This window comes from Alligator sinensis, unplaced genomic scaffold, assembly GCF_000455745.1.
Source record: "Alligator sinensis unplaced genomic scaffold, ASM45574v1 scaffold1034_1, whole genome shotgun sequence".
NCBI lineage: Eukaryota > Metazoa > Chordata > Crocodylia > Alligatoridae > Alligator > Alligator sinensis.
Genome location: NW_005842798.1, coordinates 398,943 through 419,807, shown reverse-complemented (window position 1 = coordinate 419,807; position 20,865 = coordinate 398,943). Strand labels below are relative to the sequence as shown.

The window sequence follows — 20,865 nt, the reverse complement described above, 5'->3', positions numbered from 1 at the left end:
GAAAGAGGGTGGGAACAGGGAAACAAAGACAATTTGCCCAGTTTAATACTGGAGACTGCCATAATTTTTGTGTTTTGCCCTACTAAGTGAAAAGGCCATTTTGTGCTTCATTAAGAGTGTGGCATACTGGTGCAAGGCTGATGATCGTTACTAATTCTAAATTCAGAAAAGCAGGTTGACATGTCTCTAGGTACCAGCAATTTAAACTGTACTTAGCATATAATTGTAAAAGTATCTTTCTCTTAATGTCCACATTTCAAATGTAAGATTTAATAATTTATTCTGGTATGTTAAAACAATGCAGGTTTCATATTATTTAGATGTATTTAAAGGACACTTCCTGTTTAAAAGAAGACCTGGTACTTCTACTCCAATTTTTGTTGAGCTTTGCTGGACTGGTCTACTATTGCCATCTGCTGGTACCCTAGTATACTGCATATACATTACACAAAAGAATTTATCTTAAAAAAATAGAATAAGCAGCTTTGCACTAAAATATCACAACTAAATTAACATCATTATTTAGTAAGAGGACCTATTCTTTGAATTTTCTAAGCAGAATTGCAACAACATTTTAGTTACCATGGAGACTACAGGCTAAGAAAACCAGTTTATGAATAGTAATTATTGAACCACAAACCACAATAGATATAAAGTGACGTTTAAGTCACGGGTTCTTCTTCAAGCAGAGCAAAACTAACAGAGGCTGGTTTCTTCCCCTCACAACCCTAGAGCTCACTGGTAAAATGTTCAGTTTTAATTTTATTTTGTAATTACTAGAATAAATTTGAATAACCTTGCTCCCTCCCTTCCCCCACCTCTTCGGTGAGACAGCACCAAGCTGGTTTCCCCGGATGCTAGAGGCTGCCTGTGACAGGCAGAATGCTGTGGACTAGGAGGAGTTGGGTCCCATCGCTAGGCACATTGCAGACCATCAGCTGCCAGAACAGTTTTTGTCTTTTTATGCTACATGGTTCCTTTGTGCCTCAAGCTGGAATTTGCTCCCATAACCAAGTTAGGGACCTCACACAACCTTAACATAAAGTTATCATTAGTCTTTTCTTCTGTCTTCAGAATGCCAGAAAAACACAAAAGTAGCAACACGCAAGCAAAGCTGTAACATTTCAGACAGGAACACAAATTAAACTATGCTCAGTTAATATACTGAAGAGTAAGTCGTTTTTAAAAAAATATTTCCATGTCCCCTGAATTATTTCAAAGTCATTAAAAACCTATAGGGTTCTGTTTAATAAAAAGATTAGTTATTTCAAACTATCTGTTTTTATTTGAGAAATAATTACCAGCTCTTCTCTTTAGTGACTAGACAAAATAAGCAGTTATGTCTCCAGTTTAAGATATTCAGAGAAGCACTGTGATGACATCCTTGGAGAATTGCATGAAAAATCCTAGTCCTTAACTTGAAACAATTTAAAAAAAATAATTGCTTTTCACATTTTTCAGGCAGTATCAGATTTATAAGCATGAAAAATGCAATCACAGAACCACAAATTAAAGATTTTGGTCATAAAGTTACTTTAGGGTACTGCTCCTGCAAACACTTATGCACCCACTTCACTTCAGTACTATACAAAAGACTTGGTCTAAAGTTAAAATAGTTTGCCAGCACAACTTCATTAGTTTATGGGCGTGTTTTCACACAAACTGACACAGGCCACATACAGGTGCTATATCTCTACTGGGAGAATTATCATTTGTAAAAGGATACTGGCTGGCTCTTTTGCAATGTATAAGAACTCAAAGCTTAAATTCATTCATGAGAGTTTGCAGGATTAGGGTCCCAAGAAGTAAATACAACCTTTACTAAAGATTAGTTTAGCTATTTCAAATAAGAAAATGTATGCCTCAGCAAAAGGGGGTGGTGTAATATACTTAGATTTTTGCAAGGGAATTGGCAGACCACATACGTGTGTGTGTGTGTGTGTGTGTGCGCGCGTGCGCGCGTATAAAATATAACTGCAGATTTTCTGACCTAAAAATAGGAAGGAAGGAAGGAAAGAAGGAAGGAAAGAGAAAGACAAAAGAAAGACAGACAGACATACACAGACAAGGGATAAAATAATCATCAGCTGAGTTGATCCACACAGATCTTTATGTCCTTATGGATTTAATCCCTCACATTAAAGATTTATTTGGTGCATACAATGAGTCCTGTGTGAGACCTCTGCACTGTGGCAAATTTAACCACAAGGGCATTTATATAATAAAAAGTATCACTGAGAAGTTCACTTAAAAACTAAATATAGTATATTATCTCTCTGTACAAATGATATTATAAACTCAAAGTGATTCTAGGACTTGCATTTGATATGGTTATTTATACAGATATATACATGTTAATGTACCCTACATACAAATACATGGATGTGTTATATAATATATAGCATACATTTTTCATATAGGTACACAAGCATTTACTCAAAGTTATGGTAAGTGCATGTGAAAGCACCAAATACCAGATGTTTTTAAAGAAAGGGTCAGCATATACTTAGTAAACACTTTTAGTGCTGACCAACAGTTAGTGCACTACAATACCTATACATACATACTTTGTACATTATAAAGTTAGAGCAGCTTTAGTTAATAAAATTTGCATCTTTTATATTTGGTATTGTATATAATTAAAAAGGAGAGTCCCAAATGTAAAATGTTAATGACTTCCTATTCCAAACTTATACTGATTTTTCTTTTTAAATGTAGGCACAACAGTTAAAGGGTTTTGTTGTAGTTTTGCTTTAACTTGATTTATGTTACTTAAGTTGTGTTTAATGCACTGTATATAGAGAATAAAGATAATTGCTTTTTAAATCAGCATTCACTAACCTTCCTTGAAATGCACTATGAAGGTTTGTGCTCCCCCTGATTTTAATAAAGTTACTGAATGGAGATTATTAACTTAACTTACTTTCTGGATTTTATGACCATATATTTAAAACAATACTTACAGTTTACAGACAGAACTCCAGTATTAACTATACCAAAGTGTGATGTCTACCCTGGGGATGATCACTATATGCACTTTTTTAAATTGAAACATATTACCATGATCAATTAGAGAAGCTGTTCTTAAAATGTATTTCTGTGATGTATAATGTTAGTCAATGGAAAGGTTCACTACAGTGCCTTTTTCATTACTAAAATGTCACACTGCTGCAAATAATCCATTTCCAGAGCAACTGGGGCAAAGAAAAATATAATAGAAAGTAAAAGAAGAAAGGAGGCAAGGGATGGAAGGGACATGAAGCAGCCTCATTTCTAGTTTTGAAATCACTTGCAAAGAGGAGCTGAGCAATACATCTCATGGATAAGCGTGCTGGCAGTCCATTCGGCAGGAACAGAGTTTGTATTAGGCTGTTCAGAACATACCTGCATTTCATATGAGCAATGGGTGCAGAATATATGATGTTTTAATTGTAGGAGAGTTACTGTGGCAATATTGCTTAAAAACAAAAATAAAAAAATGTTGACTATGTTAGCTGATGATATAGAAAGTTGAATAATCTAAGAAAAGCATGAGGGATAATTTGCTTCCATGTTGAGGCAGTTTGGGTTACAGAGGGGAAAGAAAAATGTGAAACAGGCCAAGCTTTAGATTTTAAATACTTATAATACTTAGTATTTTCTGAGAGAGTATCCATTTTTGCTGCACAAACAATTCACACCTGCAAGTCAGATTGCATCTGCTGAGCTGAGTTTACTTCATGCTGATTTAACCCACCAGTGTAGGGGTGGGGCTGAGAAACATGAAGGTGGAAACAATACAAGTAAAGGTACATGGGCAGTCACACCACCTGCAATTTATGGAAGCTAGGAACAAACACTGAGTAATCTGATATGGGAATGGTTATGTTTAATATGTCACTTATTTTTGGTGACTTTATCTGAAGCATTAGCATTACCATGAGCAATAAAAAAAACTTTTAAAACAAAAGTAAACATGCATGTGAATAAAACAGTTACCGTTTAATGATCATAGGATGAATAATTGGATAAATGTCTGGATCTTGCATGTGTGTGTGTGTGTGTGTGTGTGTGTGTGTTTCTAACACACACTCATCTTTGATGCATACTGTACTGCATATGCTGCTGAAATTTTAACAAAGCTTGGTCAAGATTGTCTTAGAAGCTCTGAATAGTTTAGGACTATCTAGATTATAACTATAACATACCAGAAGGTGGTATAGAGGTCTATTAAATCTCTGTCCAGTTTAACCTTTGCTTGGAAGGAAGTGGCTAAAAAACTGTGCATAACTGTGGTTGTGGTTGGCATCTGAATAAAACCATTTTGCACTTCTGCATTTGAAATGCAGACAACTATAAGGGCAACCGGTAGGGAGCTATCATGGTTGTCTTCAGTATCCTCAAAGAAACTCAGGTGATTATAAAAAAAATTCACTATAATTCTATATCAATTTTCACTCACTGTAAAGTATTGCTTCTTCTAATAAGATCTTTCTGCTGCCATGAATCTCTATATTGCCCTCATCCATGTGATGATTCTGCTGCCAAATGAAATGTCATGAGTCTATAATCCAAACCACTGAACTGACACTGCGGTTGCTCCACTGAGTGGGAGAGCTTCAAGTAAAATATGTGACTGGGCACAATGTCTAATCCCTGAGAGGCGTGTAGTAACAATGTGACTCACAGAAAAAATCAGTAGAGAGAGGTAACTTTTTTATATTGGTTTAAATGTTAGAACTATCTAAGGATTGACCCTATCTGCTTTCTTTTGGTGGCATCTCTTAAACATAAGGTCTTGCGGACACATTTTAAAATGCTACAGCAGTGTATTTCAGATGCTTACTGCTATGACAGAAACTCCAGCTGCTGTGCTGTTAGGTTTAGGGCCTGTGTTGAAATGCTTCTTTATCTTCCCAGCTACCGACAGCTGATGCTCATTCTCTGGAAGGCCATCATCCTGTAAAGAAAAAAGCCCAAACCTTTACTGAGAAAATGCAAAATGGAGGGAAAAAGACCTTAAAAGATTGTGAAGTGATTCAGGAGGTATTAATTTAATACAGAGTCACCTTCTCCATGAATCTATCTAAGGCATTTATAAAGGTGCTTATCATATTTGCATCATAGAATCACCTGATTTTTCTCTTTGCTTTAGCTACTAACTCTCTTAAACCTTTAACAATGTTAAATGATAACAGTAATTTTTAAAAAGCATGGTATATTGCTAAACTTTTGCTCTTATGATAATTTATGTCCAGCCTTTATTCTATTAACTGTTTTAATCATCTAAAAGGGAAAATTTCAAGAGTAGATAAAGAGACCATAAGAGTTAAAAACAGAAGTCCAGTTGTATTGTTTAAGTCTTAAGGAAACTGCGTTTTTTGAGCAATTTAAGTCCTCCCCAAAGCCTTCTGGAGTTCCATTTTCAGAGACAGGACATCTTGCTGAAAAATATATTATTTTAATAAAAGAGGGAAATGTTCAAACTAAATCAAGAAGAGCAAGAATTTTAAAATTCACACAGATGGATCCAAGCATAACTTTAATACCCACCAAATACTAATCTGGGAGGCAACTGGAGATGCCCCAACCCTCAACCAGTTTCAGTGACTTCAGGCTCATCCACCAGCCAGATCACTGTATGGCTACACAACTGATCACTGTTGTTACAGCTGGGCATTCTGATATTATCACATTAAGGCTATGATAAAATGAAGCCCCTCTCCCCCAGTTCTGGTCTTCCCCTGTGGGAGGCTGCTTGATGATCATGGGTCTCAACAGGAAACCTTTGGTTCTGTTCTCGAGTATCACATTTCTATGGAAATAAAGTTCAAGTCAGCTGTGGTATTGCCTTCACTACCAAAAACTCTCTGGTGCACTCTTAACTTTATCTAATTTGAGTAAGACAAGGTAAAATCCTAGTGAAGACAAGGTAGTTTGTGCTTTTCTCACTGGTTAGCAGGTTAAAATCCAAATTCAGAACACTTTTTCTGTATCAAAAACCTGGCCTGACTGACTCCAAGGGCAGGAGCCAGAGAACATAACTGGCAGGTTGCTTAAGAAGCAGAACCAAAGCCAACTAACTTGGCAAAACCTCGCCAGCAACAGGATGTGCAGGAAATCAGGCAACAGTAAACCTGGACTATAAAAAATAACTGGCTTAGGGAAGCCACTGCTTTGCATCTGTAGCTAAACTAAGTGCTTTAAACTAAGCACTGAAACAGACTTTAAGCATAAGACATCAAGATCAAAACATTAAGTGATTGTGAACATTCATTTTTCTGCCTCTGTAGCAATTCTGTGAGCACTTTGTGAATTATGCAGTTGCTGCATTAAATCATGTGCTTTGTGGGGATGTGGGAGTTGTAGGAAGGTTGCTTTTGGGTTGTAGTTTGTTTAGTTTGGGGGGTTTGTTTAAAAAAGTCCTCACTCACCCCTTAACAAAATGTCTCAGCTTGCAGAACATGGTCAAGTGCACAGCTGCAAAAAATACAGTAGCTGATTATTGAGCAGTAGGGAGTCCCAGCTCAGTGGTATATGACCCCTAAAATAACCTATATTCCTCTGACCTTGCTTTCCCAGAAGAAAGCCAGTCTATAAAATGAACTCTTTTTCACTGTGAAAAAGTCCATACTCTGCCTGCCAAACTTGCATCTCAGCTTGGTTGTAATTTTTAAAAAACCCAGTCATAGAGATCACCACATTCTTGGTGACTAGCATTGTGCTTTATCATTTACAACCCCTGCCCAAAACTCCAGTAAGGATAGCCAGAGGCAAATGTCCTAGGGTCCTGTTTTTAAACCACCATGTGCTCAAACTGCTGTGGCAGTTTTAAAATGGTAATGAATCTGTCATTGCTAAATTTTCTAACCACTTTTGCTTCCATGTGATGTTTACTGTACATCACCTTTCATCCTAAAGCACCTTAAAAATAAGCACATGGGTGTACGTACACACACACACACACACACACACACACACACACACACACACAGTTTCCTGGAATTACTTCATCTGACACTAAAACAGATGCATATCTAGGATGATATGGCAGCTGTATAATAATACACAGCAGTGTTACCCAACAGTTTGAGAGGAAATGAGGAACAATATCAGGCCCACAGGGAATTGTGGGAAGACTAAATTCATTGGCCAAGATGAGCGCGGCTGTGCAGTATGTGGCGTTGCAGACAGGTCTGTAGTGCCACATACCACACATTTAGCTGTTCTTCACATTAAAAGGGAGCAGTGCAGGGATAGCTAGGGGTCAAAAAAACCTGAGCAAAAAACCAAAAAAATACGTGGACTGGTGCACGGGGGGGGCAGCGCACGCCGCTCAAAACTGGAGCCTGGCTGCTGGAGTCGCACTCTGGCTGCCAGCCAGGCTCTGAGCAGCAGGATTGCCATTGCTGCAGCCCAAGGAGGCCCCCAGGACCCCAGGTAAGGCTGCTGGGGTCAGCTTAGTGCTGGCCCCAGCCTCCCCACCCCACCCAGGGTAACCTGCTGCGTGCCAGAGGGCATGTAGTACAGGCATTCCCTGGGAACAATTAGCAGTGGCACAAGGTATGCTGCTGCTAGTTGTTCCTGGGGAACCAAACACCCGCACTCATGTGGACATAGCTATTCAGTCTGGTCTGGCTGTAGATAGAAAGACTAAATTTCATAGGCGTTAGGGCTGGAAGGGACCTTGAAGATCATCAAGTCCAGCCCCCTGCCCCAGGGGCAGGAAGTCAGCTGGATTCAAAGGATCCCAGCAAGATAAGCATCCAAACATTTCTTGAATGAGTCCAGAGTAGGTGCCTGCACCACTTCTGGAGGGAGTCTATTCCAGGTCTTGGGGGATCAGACAGTAAAGAAACTTTTCCTTATGTCCAGCCTAGAGCGGTATGACGGTCCAAACGGTCATAAACAAGAATTGGTCCAAATGGTCCAAAGAAGAATTTGATTTCCTGCAAATATAAAGTTGTTGACCCTAAGGAAGGTATTTACAGAAGTGCATTCCAGCCCTCTCTTTTAGCCCTCAGACATGTATTTTCCCCCTCTGGTGTTTGGGACTTTTAAACTTCAATTAACTGATAATACTAGAGATATGGCTTCTTTTTTTTATTTTTTGGTTACCAGGTTTTTTGAGCCATTTTGGGTTCTCACTTCAATAAATATTTTAGGAACCTAAGTTTCAGAAAGTGCTAAGCACCCATCCTCTAAAAAGCAGGCCCTGACATGTCTGAAAGTTGGACACTGAAAAATTAAAGGATCTAAAAGTTACTCATCACTTTTGAAAACCTTGGCCTAGAATTTGAGAGATATTACTGCAGTGTATATTTCTTCACTGTTACAAAAAGACTGTCTTGGATTTTTCACTATGCTGTTAGCTGCCTGGGACAATTCGATTTTCTTATCAAGCTCTACAAAGTGCCTTCTTTGTTCTGTTTTAAAATATGAAAAAGGGCCAGACAGAGGTTGCTGGTATCATCCATGCCTACAATGAACACTGGTTTCATATCTGCATTGCTCTATATGACAGGACACAGAGAGACCCACAGAAAAAGAAAGGATACTAAAAAGCCTAAGCAAGACTCAGAATTGCCAGACTCCTACTGCCCTGAAGCATTCAGATCCATTTCAGAAGCTGGTCACAAGAGGTTTCCTTTCCAGGTCTAAATGTGCCAGATGAAGAGGTCATTATATAAATAACAGAAGAAAATTAGGGCAAATAAAAGCCCCGGAAAGGCCTTTTGACTCTTGTTTCCTTTAAGGATTACAACGAGATTATTCTCTGGGCAGTGTCCTAGGGTGTGACCAAAAATACTGCAGCTGCCAAATAAGAAATGTCTTTTTAAACAAGCTTCCTTATAAATGTTCAGTTTATTATTATTTACTGCTTGGTTACTCATTTATTTCACACACAGGCCTCCAGGGCAAAAGTGGCTAAGGAAATGTCTTAAAGCAACAAGTTGCCTAATCCTTGTTAGGACAGTATATACAAAAGAAATTAAAAAAAGAAAAAATTAAAAGAAAAAGAAAAAAAAATATTTGGGCCAAACACTAGAACAGAGCATTACAAAATACAATCTAGTACTTTCACAATTATAACTAATTGCATTATAATCAGTTAAAGCTATTTATTACTCAGGCATCAAGAACAGTGTATATTTGCACCCGAACTTGCTGTTGGGGTACTACAGATTATATAATATTTCCAGTGTTTAAAATACGAACCCCCAAGGCCCCAACCTCTTTTATAAATTCTCAGTTTCACAATGAATCCAAGCAGGTAAAGGAAACAGTTGGGGTCCCAGTTGGGGAAGTATAAACCAATGGATTTGTTTCTAGGTCTAAGTGTACTGTATATGAGAGACAAATTAAAATAAACCAAACTGAGGGGGCAGAGAACTGCTGCTGATTGCATTTAGAATCCACGATCTCCATCTGTGTCACTGGCAACCGGCCAAAATATTTTCAGGTTTTGTTTTTTAAATTGAAAACAGCTGGGATATTACTGACATAGGAACTGGTTTACTGGTCTGATTCTGACCATAACAAGCTATGTTGTTTCTAAGAGGATTCCAGCTATTTTATTGCAAAAACTGAAGCTGAAATGAGGGTTGGCTCCTATTGAAGCTGTCATACTAAATTCCAGGAATGTCAACAATTTACAAAGTAATCACATAGTAAATAGCTATAAAATTGAATGGTTATTTACAGGCTACAACATTCTTCTTTTACACAGTGTAACCAGTCAGGAAGTTCTGTCAAAATGTTGATCAAAGAGAGAAAATGTTTTATTGAAATTAATCACAAAAGTTTTTATTTTCCAAGTAGTTCTTCTACCCAGGGTTTTAGTGCTAAATTTACCAGCCTCAAAAGAATAAATACAGTACTTAGTGCATAATATTTGGTAGCAAGGAAACCTATTTAAACAAATTTATTAGAAAAATGCAGTGTTATTCCAAATACTACATGGGTAGACAGAGGCCGTTACACATGTTAGTCTGAAGTCAGGCAGAAGACAGGAAGTAGGCTGTCGCCTACAATGACTTATGCCTCTCTGAACCAGTTAGTCTCTAATGTGCTAACTCCACCCTACCTCCTGCCTAACATTGGTTAGGACTCATTTTTCTTCTAGAAAAACAAAGTTCTTTTGTAAAAGTTTGCTAAAATAATTAAAACTTTCACTTGTACATCTCAAAACACTTTATAAAGATGGGGAAGTATTATCATCCCCATTTTAGAGACAGGAAGACTGAGATTTAGAATCTTGTCTACAATGACTCTGCTGTTTATAGAGCTAGCAACAGAATCTGTGTCCTTTAACACAAAGTCCATTGAACTATTCTGCCTCTGTATGCAAACAGGGCTTCTGAGTTTCACTTCTGAATTCTTTTATATACACAGTTCAGGAAAGCATCCCTATTTAAGGCAACATTTAAGCATGCATTTCATTTCAGCCATGCGTTTGTTTCTCATTGGCTTGAATGATTTGTAATTGTGTATCTAAAATTAAGCACATGCATTCGTGATACCTAACATGGGAATGGATTTACACATATGCATAAGGGCTTTCTTGAACTGGATTCAGTAATAGGATTTTTGGAAATAAAAATGTATCTGGAAAATACATTCACAAGTCCAAGGTAAAGGCATTTCTATCTTGACTAGCTGGGAATGGTGGCTAGCATATATAGCTGAACACGATTTATTGTCCCCTGTGGCCTGTTATGAAAGAATAATTAGGCAGACAAAACCTGCAGAATTTGGTCTAAGTATTTACAACCAGAAGAACGGCAGGCTTTCATTAGGATAACTGTACCTACTGTAAAAATTTATTTGATTTTGATGTAACACTTGGTAGAAAGAAAGCATCTTGCAAAAAGGAAACAATGCAATATTTTTTTTTGGCTCCAAGTAAACTTAAAAACACAAAGATTCTAACTGTATACTGTTCTGAATACCAACCTACATTATATAGAAAAGACACGGTACATTTTAAAAGTATTTACAACTGAAAACTGCTTGATTTGGACACCAGATTGAGGGATACATATAACTTGAGCATTTGCTGTGCAGATATCCTATTCATTGCTGTCATTCAGGCATATAATAAATTACCCTCACACCTTTTAATTTTTTTCATTTACTTTAAGTAGAGTTTATATTTGAATTCCAAACTCTCCTTTTTTTTAAACTGTATTATCCGAAGAAAACTCTTTTGGATAGAGCAGGTAGAGAAAAGTGTTAAACTGAATTACACGCACACACAAATGCATATACATACATATTATACATGCATAACAGTATCCTAAATTATTAACTGTGTCCTAAGATAACTGTGTCCTAAGATAACTGTGTCCTAAGATAGCACCTTCATTTGCACTGAAACCTGTGGCTACTTTAGAAAGTACTGACTCCAAGCGGTATTTAAAGGAAACTGATAGAGAAAGAGTTAAACATTAACACACAAATCTGTAATCTTCAAATTACTTACATTAACCCACGGATGTTCAAGAACTTGCAGGGCTGAGAATCGTAGATCTACATCTACTTGAAGCATCATTGTGATAAGTTCCTGTGAAATGGAGTATCATGTCCAGTTTAAAGTACACTTTTATGGGACAAAGATTTCATATTGTAAAGGGATTTTCAGTTGCTTGCATTAATGCTAGGGACAGACATTCAAAAGGCCTGCACTGATTCAGTCTTTGCAGGTTAGTCTAACCTGACTTGGCTAAATCTGTTTGTAACCACCCAGACATCCCAGATATGCAGACACATGCCTGCAGTGGCTCAGGCTAGAAGCTGGGGGTGCTAGAGCATCCCTCCCTTCCCTTCCACAGGGCTGAGTTGAGAGGGGTGTGGACAGGCCTTGGCAGGATTAGGGAGGTGTTCCCTCCTCTCCTTAATAATAGAGCATTTATCAGCTTTGTTATCAGAATGTATCACCCCACCAGAAAACAAACAGCCTCTCTCATTAGTTCAAGCTCTTAAACAAAGAGGGATTGGAGGGACATTACCAGCTGAGCTGTTGATTATCTCCAAAAAGCCCTAAGCCCTCACTGCTGTCTGCCACAGCACAGACCGTAGCCAGTATGTGGTCTGCTAGCTAATGCTGAGGTGTCCGTGTAAGGCAGAGGGGATGGGGGATCCCCACTTAACAGGGAGTGATGAGGGGAGGGGGAGAGCTGGAGGAAGTCAGGCAGACACCGCTGTGCCTGCAAGTCTCTGCTGGAGCTGCAGCCAGGGAGCAGAAGGGAGGGGCCAGCCCTGCTGTGGAACAGAGAGCCTTGCCCAGCCAGAGAGCATGCCAGGATGCTGGGGGAATCTGATTTAACTTAAACCAGCAAAGGGTCTGGGACAGACATTGCCTAAACCAGTTTGACCCAAATCAGTTAATTCTGATACTATGTTCATCCAGGTTTATCTCAAACCTGTTTCAGCCATTTTCAAACTGGTTTATGTGCACTGAACATCTGTGCTGTCACAAGTTTAAACCAGTTTCTGATCACTTAAGCCAGTATATGTGTAATGTCTGTCCCTAGCCTAAAGAACCGTGTTTAATAGGCGAATAAATTACTAAGGAGGGAAATATAATAAGGGTTCTTTAAAAATTAATTTTAAACACTGCTGAACTATAAGCTGAACTTCTAAATCAACAGCTTAATAACACCTTGAAAAGGTAGAAGACAGTTTTGACTTATAGTTGTGTAGCTGGTGGCTTGTAGCGGAAAGTGTTTTGAATATAATGCACAGAACAGATGGGAGCATGAAATGAGGTTAGCTGCCCACTAAAAAAAAACCAATGCTCTGCAAAGAAGCAGGAAACTAATCTAGAATTTGACTCTCTTGAGCTTCCTGTATAAATAGCAGAGTAGAAACTTAAAAAAACCATTTCTTAAAAACATTAACTTTCATGTTTGAAGTTCTGTCTTAACCACTTTTCTTGTTTCAAACCAGCGTAGATACATGTATTTATTTTTCAGTCAGTGAAGTACACACAGTCTATAGAAAACATGATGGTAGTGGCTGTCAGATAAAGGAGCTATCACAAAGGACAGTCATCAGTTAGTCTCAGTAATAAATGAGAACAGAATTGAAACAGATAGGCTTATGCTTCAAAATGGGGAAATCTTAGAGCAAGCTAAATAGTTAGGTAATGGAACAAGCTTGCCAAAAGAGTTGTGGAAATGTCATTAGGCTTATGCAAGAGTACATTTGATTTCCAACACAGAAGCCACTGATAGTTGCAATGAAATGAAGCCTGCCACAATAAATAAAGGAAATGATATGATATATTCCAGCTTCATTTGGTAGTACTAATGTTGATTTGATAACATTTAGAAGTACTAATGTTCATTTGGTAACTTCCCTTACTTTGAATCTAAATCTCATTCCCAATGTTCACCATCTTTTTATTTTTCCACTGTAAAATTCAGTCTATGTCATTTTTAATTTTCATACCCACAATGAAAACATCAATGGTTAGTTATATCATAAACCACTTTCATATTGAAAGCACTGGGAAAACAGTTTTGTTCTACAGATATTTATGGATTGGCATTCTGCAAGTTTAAGGTCAGAAAAGGAAGGCATTCATCTATCAGAGTGAAATCCACACTGCTATATATTAAACTACAATGGTCTCAGAATCTCTAAGAACTCTGAAAATAAAGCTCTTCCAATAAGACTGTTACAATGATCCACTGAATAAGGCCCATGGGCCATATTGAGCCCTTTTGTGTAAGTGGATTTAGCGATGCCAAGGCCTGACCCTGACACATGTTGTATACCTGCCCTCTCTTTGCACCTCTTATCACTTCCAACTGTTTTTTGTGAAACGTGGACTACAGGTACTGAAGTGTTTGCAATGAATTCAAAAAACTAACAAGGAAGTGGTTCATACCCAGGTAACATTACAAAATTACAGGTAATGCCCAACTTGGTTCTCTGACAGAAAGAAATGCCAATCTAATTCCTTGATATAGCTAACAATGGGAAAAGATCTCACAAGGATATTATTTAGTATTTATAATACTGCTGTTTCAAAAGCTGTAGCTGGAATCCTGTTCCTATCATACTGTATGACCCCATACAAAACCAGACTCTGAAAGAGCTTTAAAGTTAAGTGTTTATTTACAACCAAGGTTTCTGTAGTTTTAGTAAGTGCTGGCAAGGTCCTGAGCTGTGTAAGACACACATATTCAGAGTCTGAACAAGAACTGGTGACAGTCTAAAAGACAGACATTGATCAGATAAGAAAATACAAGGTGATACAAACAAAGTTATGTATGTACATTATGTACAGGTGCTATAATTGTCCCTCTCCATAGGGACACAGGAGAACAGTAGTGTTGTGCTCTCTTTGCCTAGTAGTTGTGTATAGAGGCTTCCTCTGATAAAACAGGAGGAAAAACAATCACAAAACACAGAAACCTACCTTTGCTGAGTCAGAAACATTATCCCAGTATGGAGATGGGAAATCCACCTGTCCCATCAAGATCTGATCAAACAGCACTTCCTGGTCATCTCCACTTCTGTAAGAAGAAGGAAGGAAGGAAGGAACGAAGAGAGAAAGAGAAAAGAAGAGAAAAGAAAAGAAAAATGACAACAGAAAACCCCCACACAAGCATTATTTCCAGAGCTGGTTTCAATAAACTTTTCAGAAGCAGGTAAAATGACTGATTTTAACTGCAGTTGACACAGTTTGCCTTTTGGAATGAACTATTCTCCCCAAAACAAATAGCAGCCGCAGCTGTGGTCTATGGAGGCAACTGATACTTTAAAAGAAAAAAAAGCAGACTGGCAGTGAAATCTGTTAGACCCTAAAATGGCCCGGGTTTGCTTAACAATTGAGGCAGGAGCAAGGCCCAAGCCTTTTTCCCTTATTGTTGAGGAGAAAGAAGATTTGGGAAGCAAAGCTGAAAATTTGCTAATTGATATAAACCTCTACTGGGAAGCTTTAATTCCATTTACATTTACTGCTGCCAAGGTACTGCGTGTTAGGAGTAACAGAAGGAATCAATTTATTTCACTGTATGCATTATATGTTAGTCAAGGACACTGAGAGCCTGCAAGGGGTCCTCCTGTTCTGTAATACAGATTTAAAAAATGTTTTTTACAGTAAACACAATAGACATTTATGAGATTTGTGTAACTTAACATGCAGTGCATGGAAAAAATAAACCAGTATTACAAGCAGAGATTTTTTTTCCATCCGGTATCTCTGTGCTTATTCCATGAGAGGCATATGGCGCATTGACAAAATAGAGATGCATTGTTAAGAGTTGAACAGATCATAGCCCATACCCACGGAATGGAGGAAAGCCACACAGGAGGATGTAAGTAATCACACCAGCTGCCCAGATGTCCACCTTCAAGCCATATCTAAAAGTGTGAGAATTATTATGATTAAAGATTGCAGCCTGTATGAACTGCAGTACACAACTGAATGCACAATCCCTTATTAAGTGATATCAGCTGAGCTTTCCCTACACTGCATATATCTATATATTCTAGTTATGCTGTAAAGGCTAAATTTAAAATTTAAAACTAACCATAAAGTGCAAATGTAGATGAGACAGTGCACTGAGTCCTTGGATGACAGTGTGGCCTCTATTGAGAAGGAACTTACACAGGTGCCATGTGTCACTCAGACATTTGCCCTACGTAATAGAGCCCATGGAAAAGGACAGTGAAGAATAAAGGAAGAGAATAGCAGTGGGTAGTTACTAAGAGTGGGGTTTTTATTATTATTACTTTTTAGGGGTAAAAATAAATAGTTACAGTGATAAATTGAGTATTTTTTCCTTTGAGGCTACAAATTGGTATGCTCTTGCTATATACAGAAGCAAAATAAAACTTTTATTTTATTTTAAAAGAGAAGAGAGCCATTAGTAAGAATATATTCTCCTCTTGCAATAAACCAATACTGTAAATAATTTACCCAGTTTCTGCAATGATTTCTGGAGCTACATATGTTGGGGTCCCACAGACTGTGTAAAGAGGTCCATCCACTATTGTTGCCAGCCCAAAGTCTCCCAGTTTCAGAGACTTGCTTCCATCTTGGTGTTCATAAACCTAAACCAGGATTAAATAAATCCAGAGGGTCAGCAAAACTCTACCTAAAGACTTTGGAATAATTCACTGCCTAAAATACTCCTTTCATTTCATAGTTTGCTTTTCCCTCCCTTTCCAAAATAGAGTCATGTTTAAAAGTTTCACAGGTGAAATGAGTGCTTAAAAATGCCACAGTTGAAAGGATTAGCTTCTTTTATTTGCAGTCCTTTTTTAATAAAAAAAATACATGCCAGGTGATGTACTGTATGTGTCCCCTGTCAGGGCCTTTCTCCATGTGCAGGTAAAGGCGAAATAGGATCTAAGCAGACAAGGTTCCTTGGGTGAATTTGATATCTTTTATTAGACCAACCCAAATGGTTGGAGAATAGTTATTAAGCAAGCTTTCGGGTTCAAAAACCCTTCGTCAGGCTAAGGAAGTTTCAGCAGTTGGTGTGTGCTCTTCCTGGATGGAATGAAAAGGATCTAATGCACAATCCACACAATCACACCTTCTGCCATGCCACACGTGCATGGCAGGATGTGTGATTGTGGGATCATATAATATCCTGCCTTATCGCTGGTGTAGAGGGAGCCCAGGATCACAATCCTGGACTCCCTCTGCACTGGCTCCCATGGCTGTGAGCCTTGCAGCTAACAGGGCTGGCAGCAAGGGAAGCATTTCCCCCTGTGGCCCTGCTGTGAGCCCCTCAGCCAATGTGGTCTGTGGGGCTTGCAATGGGAGCAGCACTGGGAACACTGGCCTCACTGTGAGCCTCATCAGCTGTAGGGCTTGCAGCAGAGAGCACGCTGCCCCCCCAGTGAGTTTCATGAGGTGCAAAGCTTGCAGCGGGGAGAACAATGTTGCCACTGTGAGCCCTGCAGCCAGCAATGCTGCGAGCCCCATAGCTGACAAGGCTCTAAAGAGGGGTGGGGGGCAGCATTCTCCCCCTCTCTCCCAGTGCAAGCCTTGAGCTGACGAGTCACAGCGGGGGCAGCGCCAGGAATGCTGCCACCACTGTGGACTTTGTCAACTTTAGGGTGGACAGCAGGTGGTGCACCCATGTGGTTAGGAGCCCCTCAGTAGGCAGGGCTGCTAGCCACAGCAGAACACTTAGCCATGCGTTCAATTAGTGGCATGATAGAACAAGCTACAAAGGTATTTCATATTTTTGTGGAGTAACTTTGTAGTTTATTGCTTGTTTTATCACACCATGAATTGGTTGAACGTGTAGTTGGGTTACAACTTAAGATGTACTTAACTGGTTAATCAAGTATAACATGTAGCGGGGGCCTCAACAACAGATCAAAGAGCACGTTCTTCTCCTCCCAAAAGCTAAAGTTGAAGAATAGATGCCTGTTGTCTTAGCGTTAAGTTTCTTGAGTAACTCCCCACTGATGACCAACTAAAGCAGAGGCTTTTACCTCTTTAGATTGGAACTCGCGTGAGAGCAGGTAGATAGCAATAGAAGGCTTTATTTCCTCAGGCAGATAAACCAGGAGGTGAGGACACAATTTTTTTCAGCTAGTACTTTTCACAAATATATAATTTGCTCTCTACTGAATGCTTAAAACACATTAGGAGAGTTTACAATGATGTTGCTCCTACTGACTGCAATGGAATCTCTGTTAGGTAGACTTTGTTAGTTCTCTTAAAAATCCCACCCTAAATCACAACCGTGTCAGCAGTGAGTATACTACTTATTTTTTATGTTTTATTTTGTTTCCTGTTTGATTCATACAAAAAATACTTTAAAATGCAATCATTAGAGAAAGACAGCAGCTCAAATATAGAAACATCTAATTTCCATTGCTTAGGCAAACCCCTAAAATGCCAATAATTATATTCAAATAAATATTTTGAAAGAAAGAGCTGACTTTATGAACATAGAGTGATAAATAGGAAAACATTAATTAAATAAATAGTTGGGTTATGTTCTCTCTTCCAATTTTTAGATTGGTTGATGGTTGAATTTAGCACCACGCATTCTAATAGCACGTTAAAACATGTGCTCAGTCTACAAGAGAATTTTCATTTCTACCAACAGTCACCACCACAACAAAAACGCAGTAAGCAGTAAAATAATATTTCTGGATTTGCTGAATGCTGTCCTTACAGAGAGCGCCTGAGAAACCTCTCACTAGTTTTTGTGAATCACTATTGTAGGACAACATAGCATATTCTATATGAACTATATATTATGAGGAGACATTTAGCATATACAGAATTCTCTTCTGTTCCTGAAGTTGCTTATAATGAATTCATACAACTGGACCTTGACATCTGAGAGGATCAACAATCTGAGATGGATTCACACATCTCCATTTCTAAGCCAGCAAAAGATGAGTGTATGGAAGGCCACTGAAAAAATTAAATTATAGCTTTATTAAAAACACAGATTGTTAAATACATCTGGTTCCTGAAACCGAAAAAAGTGCTTGCTGAAATGGCAGTCATAAATCTAATTTCAACAACAGTTTTAATTAAAGGCTAGAGACTAGAAACTTTAAATATGCACTTGCTGGAAAACACAATGCACTGACCTAGTCAACAGTGCCTGAATCTAATCCAATTAGTATCTAGTACTTTCCCTTAATGCAGTTATCTTTTATAATGGAAAAAACTGAGTTTGGTTAAATTAGTGCATGTTGTTTATACATTTACTTTATTGTTCACACTGGTGACCAGAATGAATCATATAATCAAATAAATTAATTAGGCAAAAGGCCTTTTAGGCTCATCTCATCCAATTCTTTGCCAATGTAAAATTGTCTGCTACAGTGTATTTGCTAGTGTTTTGTCTAGTTTACTTCCAGAGATGAAGTTTCTAGTGTTTTGCTTGGTTTCTAGTGTTTTCTAGTGTTTTGCTTGGAAGATTATTTCCAATAATTTTCTTGTAAAGTTGGAAGAAAATAGCATGTCCCCACCCTGTTATAACTCTACATAAAAATGAGGATAATGGGAAGAAATGGTACATTACTTGCCATTCAAGAATCAAGGAATTTGAATGATGATTTAATGTTCATCTTATTCAGAGAAAACACTATACATGTTCTACTGCATTTAAATACCTAAGGGCAATTAAAGGGATGGGGATTAGTGCAAATTACCCACTATGTAGTGCTTTCACTGTTTTAACTAAGCAATAAAACTGTGTAATTGTACAACACTAATTGAATACAGCCACACATAATCGTGGCCCACCATATGTATCCTATTACTATAAAGACTGTCAGTATTTTCTAAGCTGCTCTTGTGATCACTGCAGATGGCAATAGTCAGAGAAGTTGTTCTCTAGGGTTTATTATGTGGCTATAAAGACATTCCATGATTTGACAAAATAAATGTGTTAAATAGCAGCAATTATGAAAAACGTTCCAATTACAACATGGAAGGCATGTCCTTCAGAGAGCAGATAAAAGCAATGAATAGGTACTGCCTTACAGACTTGCACTACACTGCTAACTCTTGAGTTCTCTGCAGGGTAGGTGGACTTTCTGGGCACATCCCCATGAGCACGCATGTGCCCCATGAGCGTGCAGACCTGTGGCACTGCAAACTGCACACACTGCACATGCAGGCATTCAACACAACAAGTTTTTTTGCTACCAGGAGATCCTGGTGTCAAAAAAACCTGTGCCAGAAAAAAGTGCGGTGGTGCTTGTGGCAGCAGTGTGCACTGCCCAAAACTGGAGCTGGCTGGCCAAAGCCACACACTGAGACTAGGGACAGACATTCAAAAAGACTGAGCCTGAATTGATTCAATCTTTGTAGGTTAGTCTAACTTGGCCATGCTAAATCAGTTTGTAACTGCATAGACATCCCAGACATGTAAACACATGCCTGCAGTGGCTCAGGCTAGAAGCTGAGGGGCGCGAGAGCAACCCTCCCTCCCTTCCATAGTGCTGAGCTGAGGGGTGTGTGGCCAGGCCCCGGAATGATGTTCTGATTAGGGAGGGGTCCCCCCCCACTCCTGACCAGTCCAGCAGTGAATTGATAACAGAGTGTTTATCACTTGCAATTCAGTGTTTATCACCCCATTAAGAAAACAACAGAGGGACATTACCAGCTACCTGTTGATTCTGCCTTTGTTCCATCTGCCAGAGCATGGACAGTAGCCAGCATGTGGTCTGCCAGCTAATGCTGTGTGTTTGTGTTAGGCAATGGGAACAGTAAGGGGAGGGAGGAGCAGGGGGAAGCCAGGCAGATGCCTGCAGTCTTTGCCAAGCTCCAGCCAGGGAGCAGAGGGAAGGACACTGGAGATGTGTCAGGGGTGCGCGCAGATGTATGTGCACCCCCTGAGATTGGCAGCACACCCCCTGCTATTGGCTGCTGCCAATGCTGGTGGCGGCACTTGTGGGTGGCTGCTGCTCACTACCTACCCTCACCGCTGACACTGCCAGTGGCATCTCTGGGTTGTTGCCAGCTGCCAGTTGACGCTCAATGCCCACCCAGCCCCCAACACCACTGCAGCCGCCTGCGGGAGCTCCCTGCTTACCGCCATGCCCCCACACGGTTGCTGTGCCCCCCACCAGCCTCCAGGGGCACGTGTCATTCATGGGGGAGGGGCCAGTTCTGCTGTGGAGCAGAGAGCCCTGCCCAGCCCAGAGAGCATGCTGGGATGCTGGGGGAGCCTGGTTTATCTTTAACCAACAAGGGATTCTGGGACAGACATTGCATAAACCAGTTTGACCCAAATCAGTTAAGTTTGATACTACATTCAACCAGGTTTATCTCAAACCAGTTTCAGTCATTTTCAAACTGGTTTATGTGCACTGAACATCTGTTCTGTTACAGGTTTAAATCAGCTTCTGATCACTTAAACCTGCTTATGTGTA

At 39.2% G+C, this 20,865-nt stretch overlaps 1 protein-coding gene across 2 annotated transcripts in view; it reads right to left on the bottom strand.

Moving 5' to 3' along the window:
* The window catches only part of LOC102379795 (serine/threonine-protein kinase DCLK1), a 410,739-nt gene that overhangs the window by 11,322 nt on the left and 378,552 nt on the right, over positions 1–20,865 (bottom strand). For both annotated transcript variants that reach the window (XM_014525416.2, XM_025191247.1), the window contains exons 12-16: positions 15,917–16,050; positions 15,280–15,357; positions 14,411–14,507; positions 11,465–11,545; positions 4,826–4,939 (exon numbers count right to left, since the gene is read on the bottom strand). In XM_014525416.2, coding sequence (XP_014380902.1) covers positions 4,826–4,939; positions 11,465–11,545; positions 14,411–14,507; positions 15,280–15,357; positions 15,917–16,050 — 504 coding nt within the window. The remainder of the gene's footprint in view (positions 1–4,825; positions 4,940–11,464; positions 11,546–14,410; positions 14,508–15,279; positions 15,358–15,916; positions 16,051–20,865) is intronic.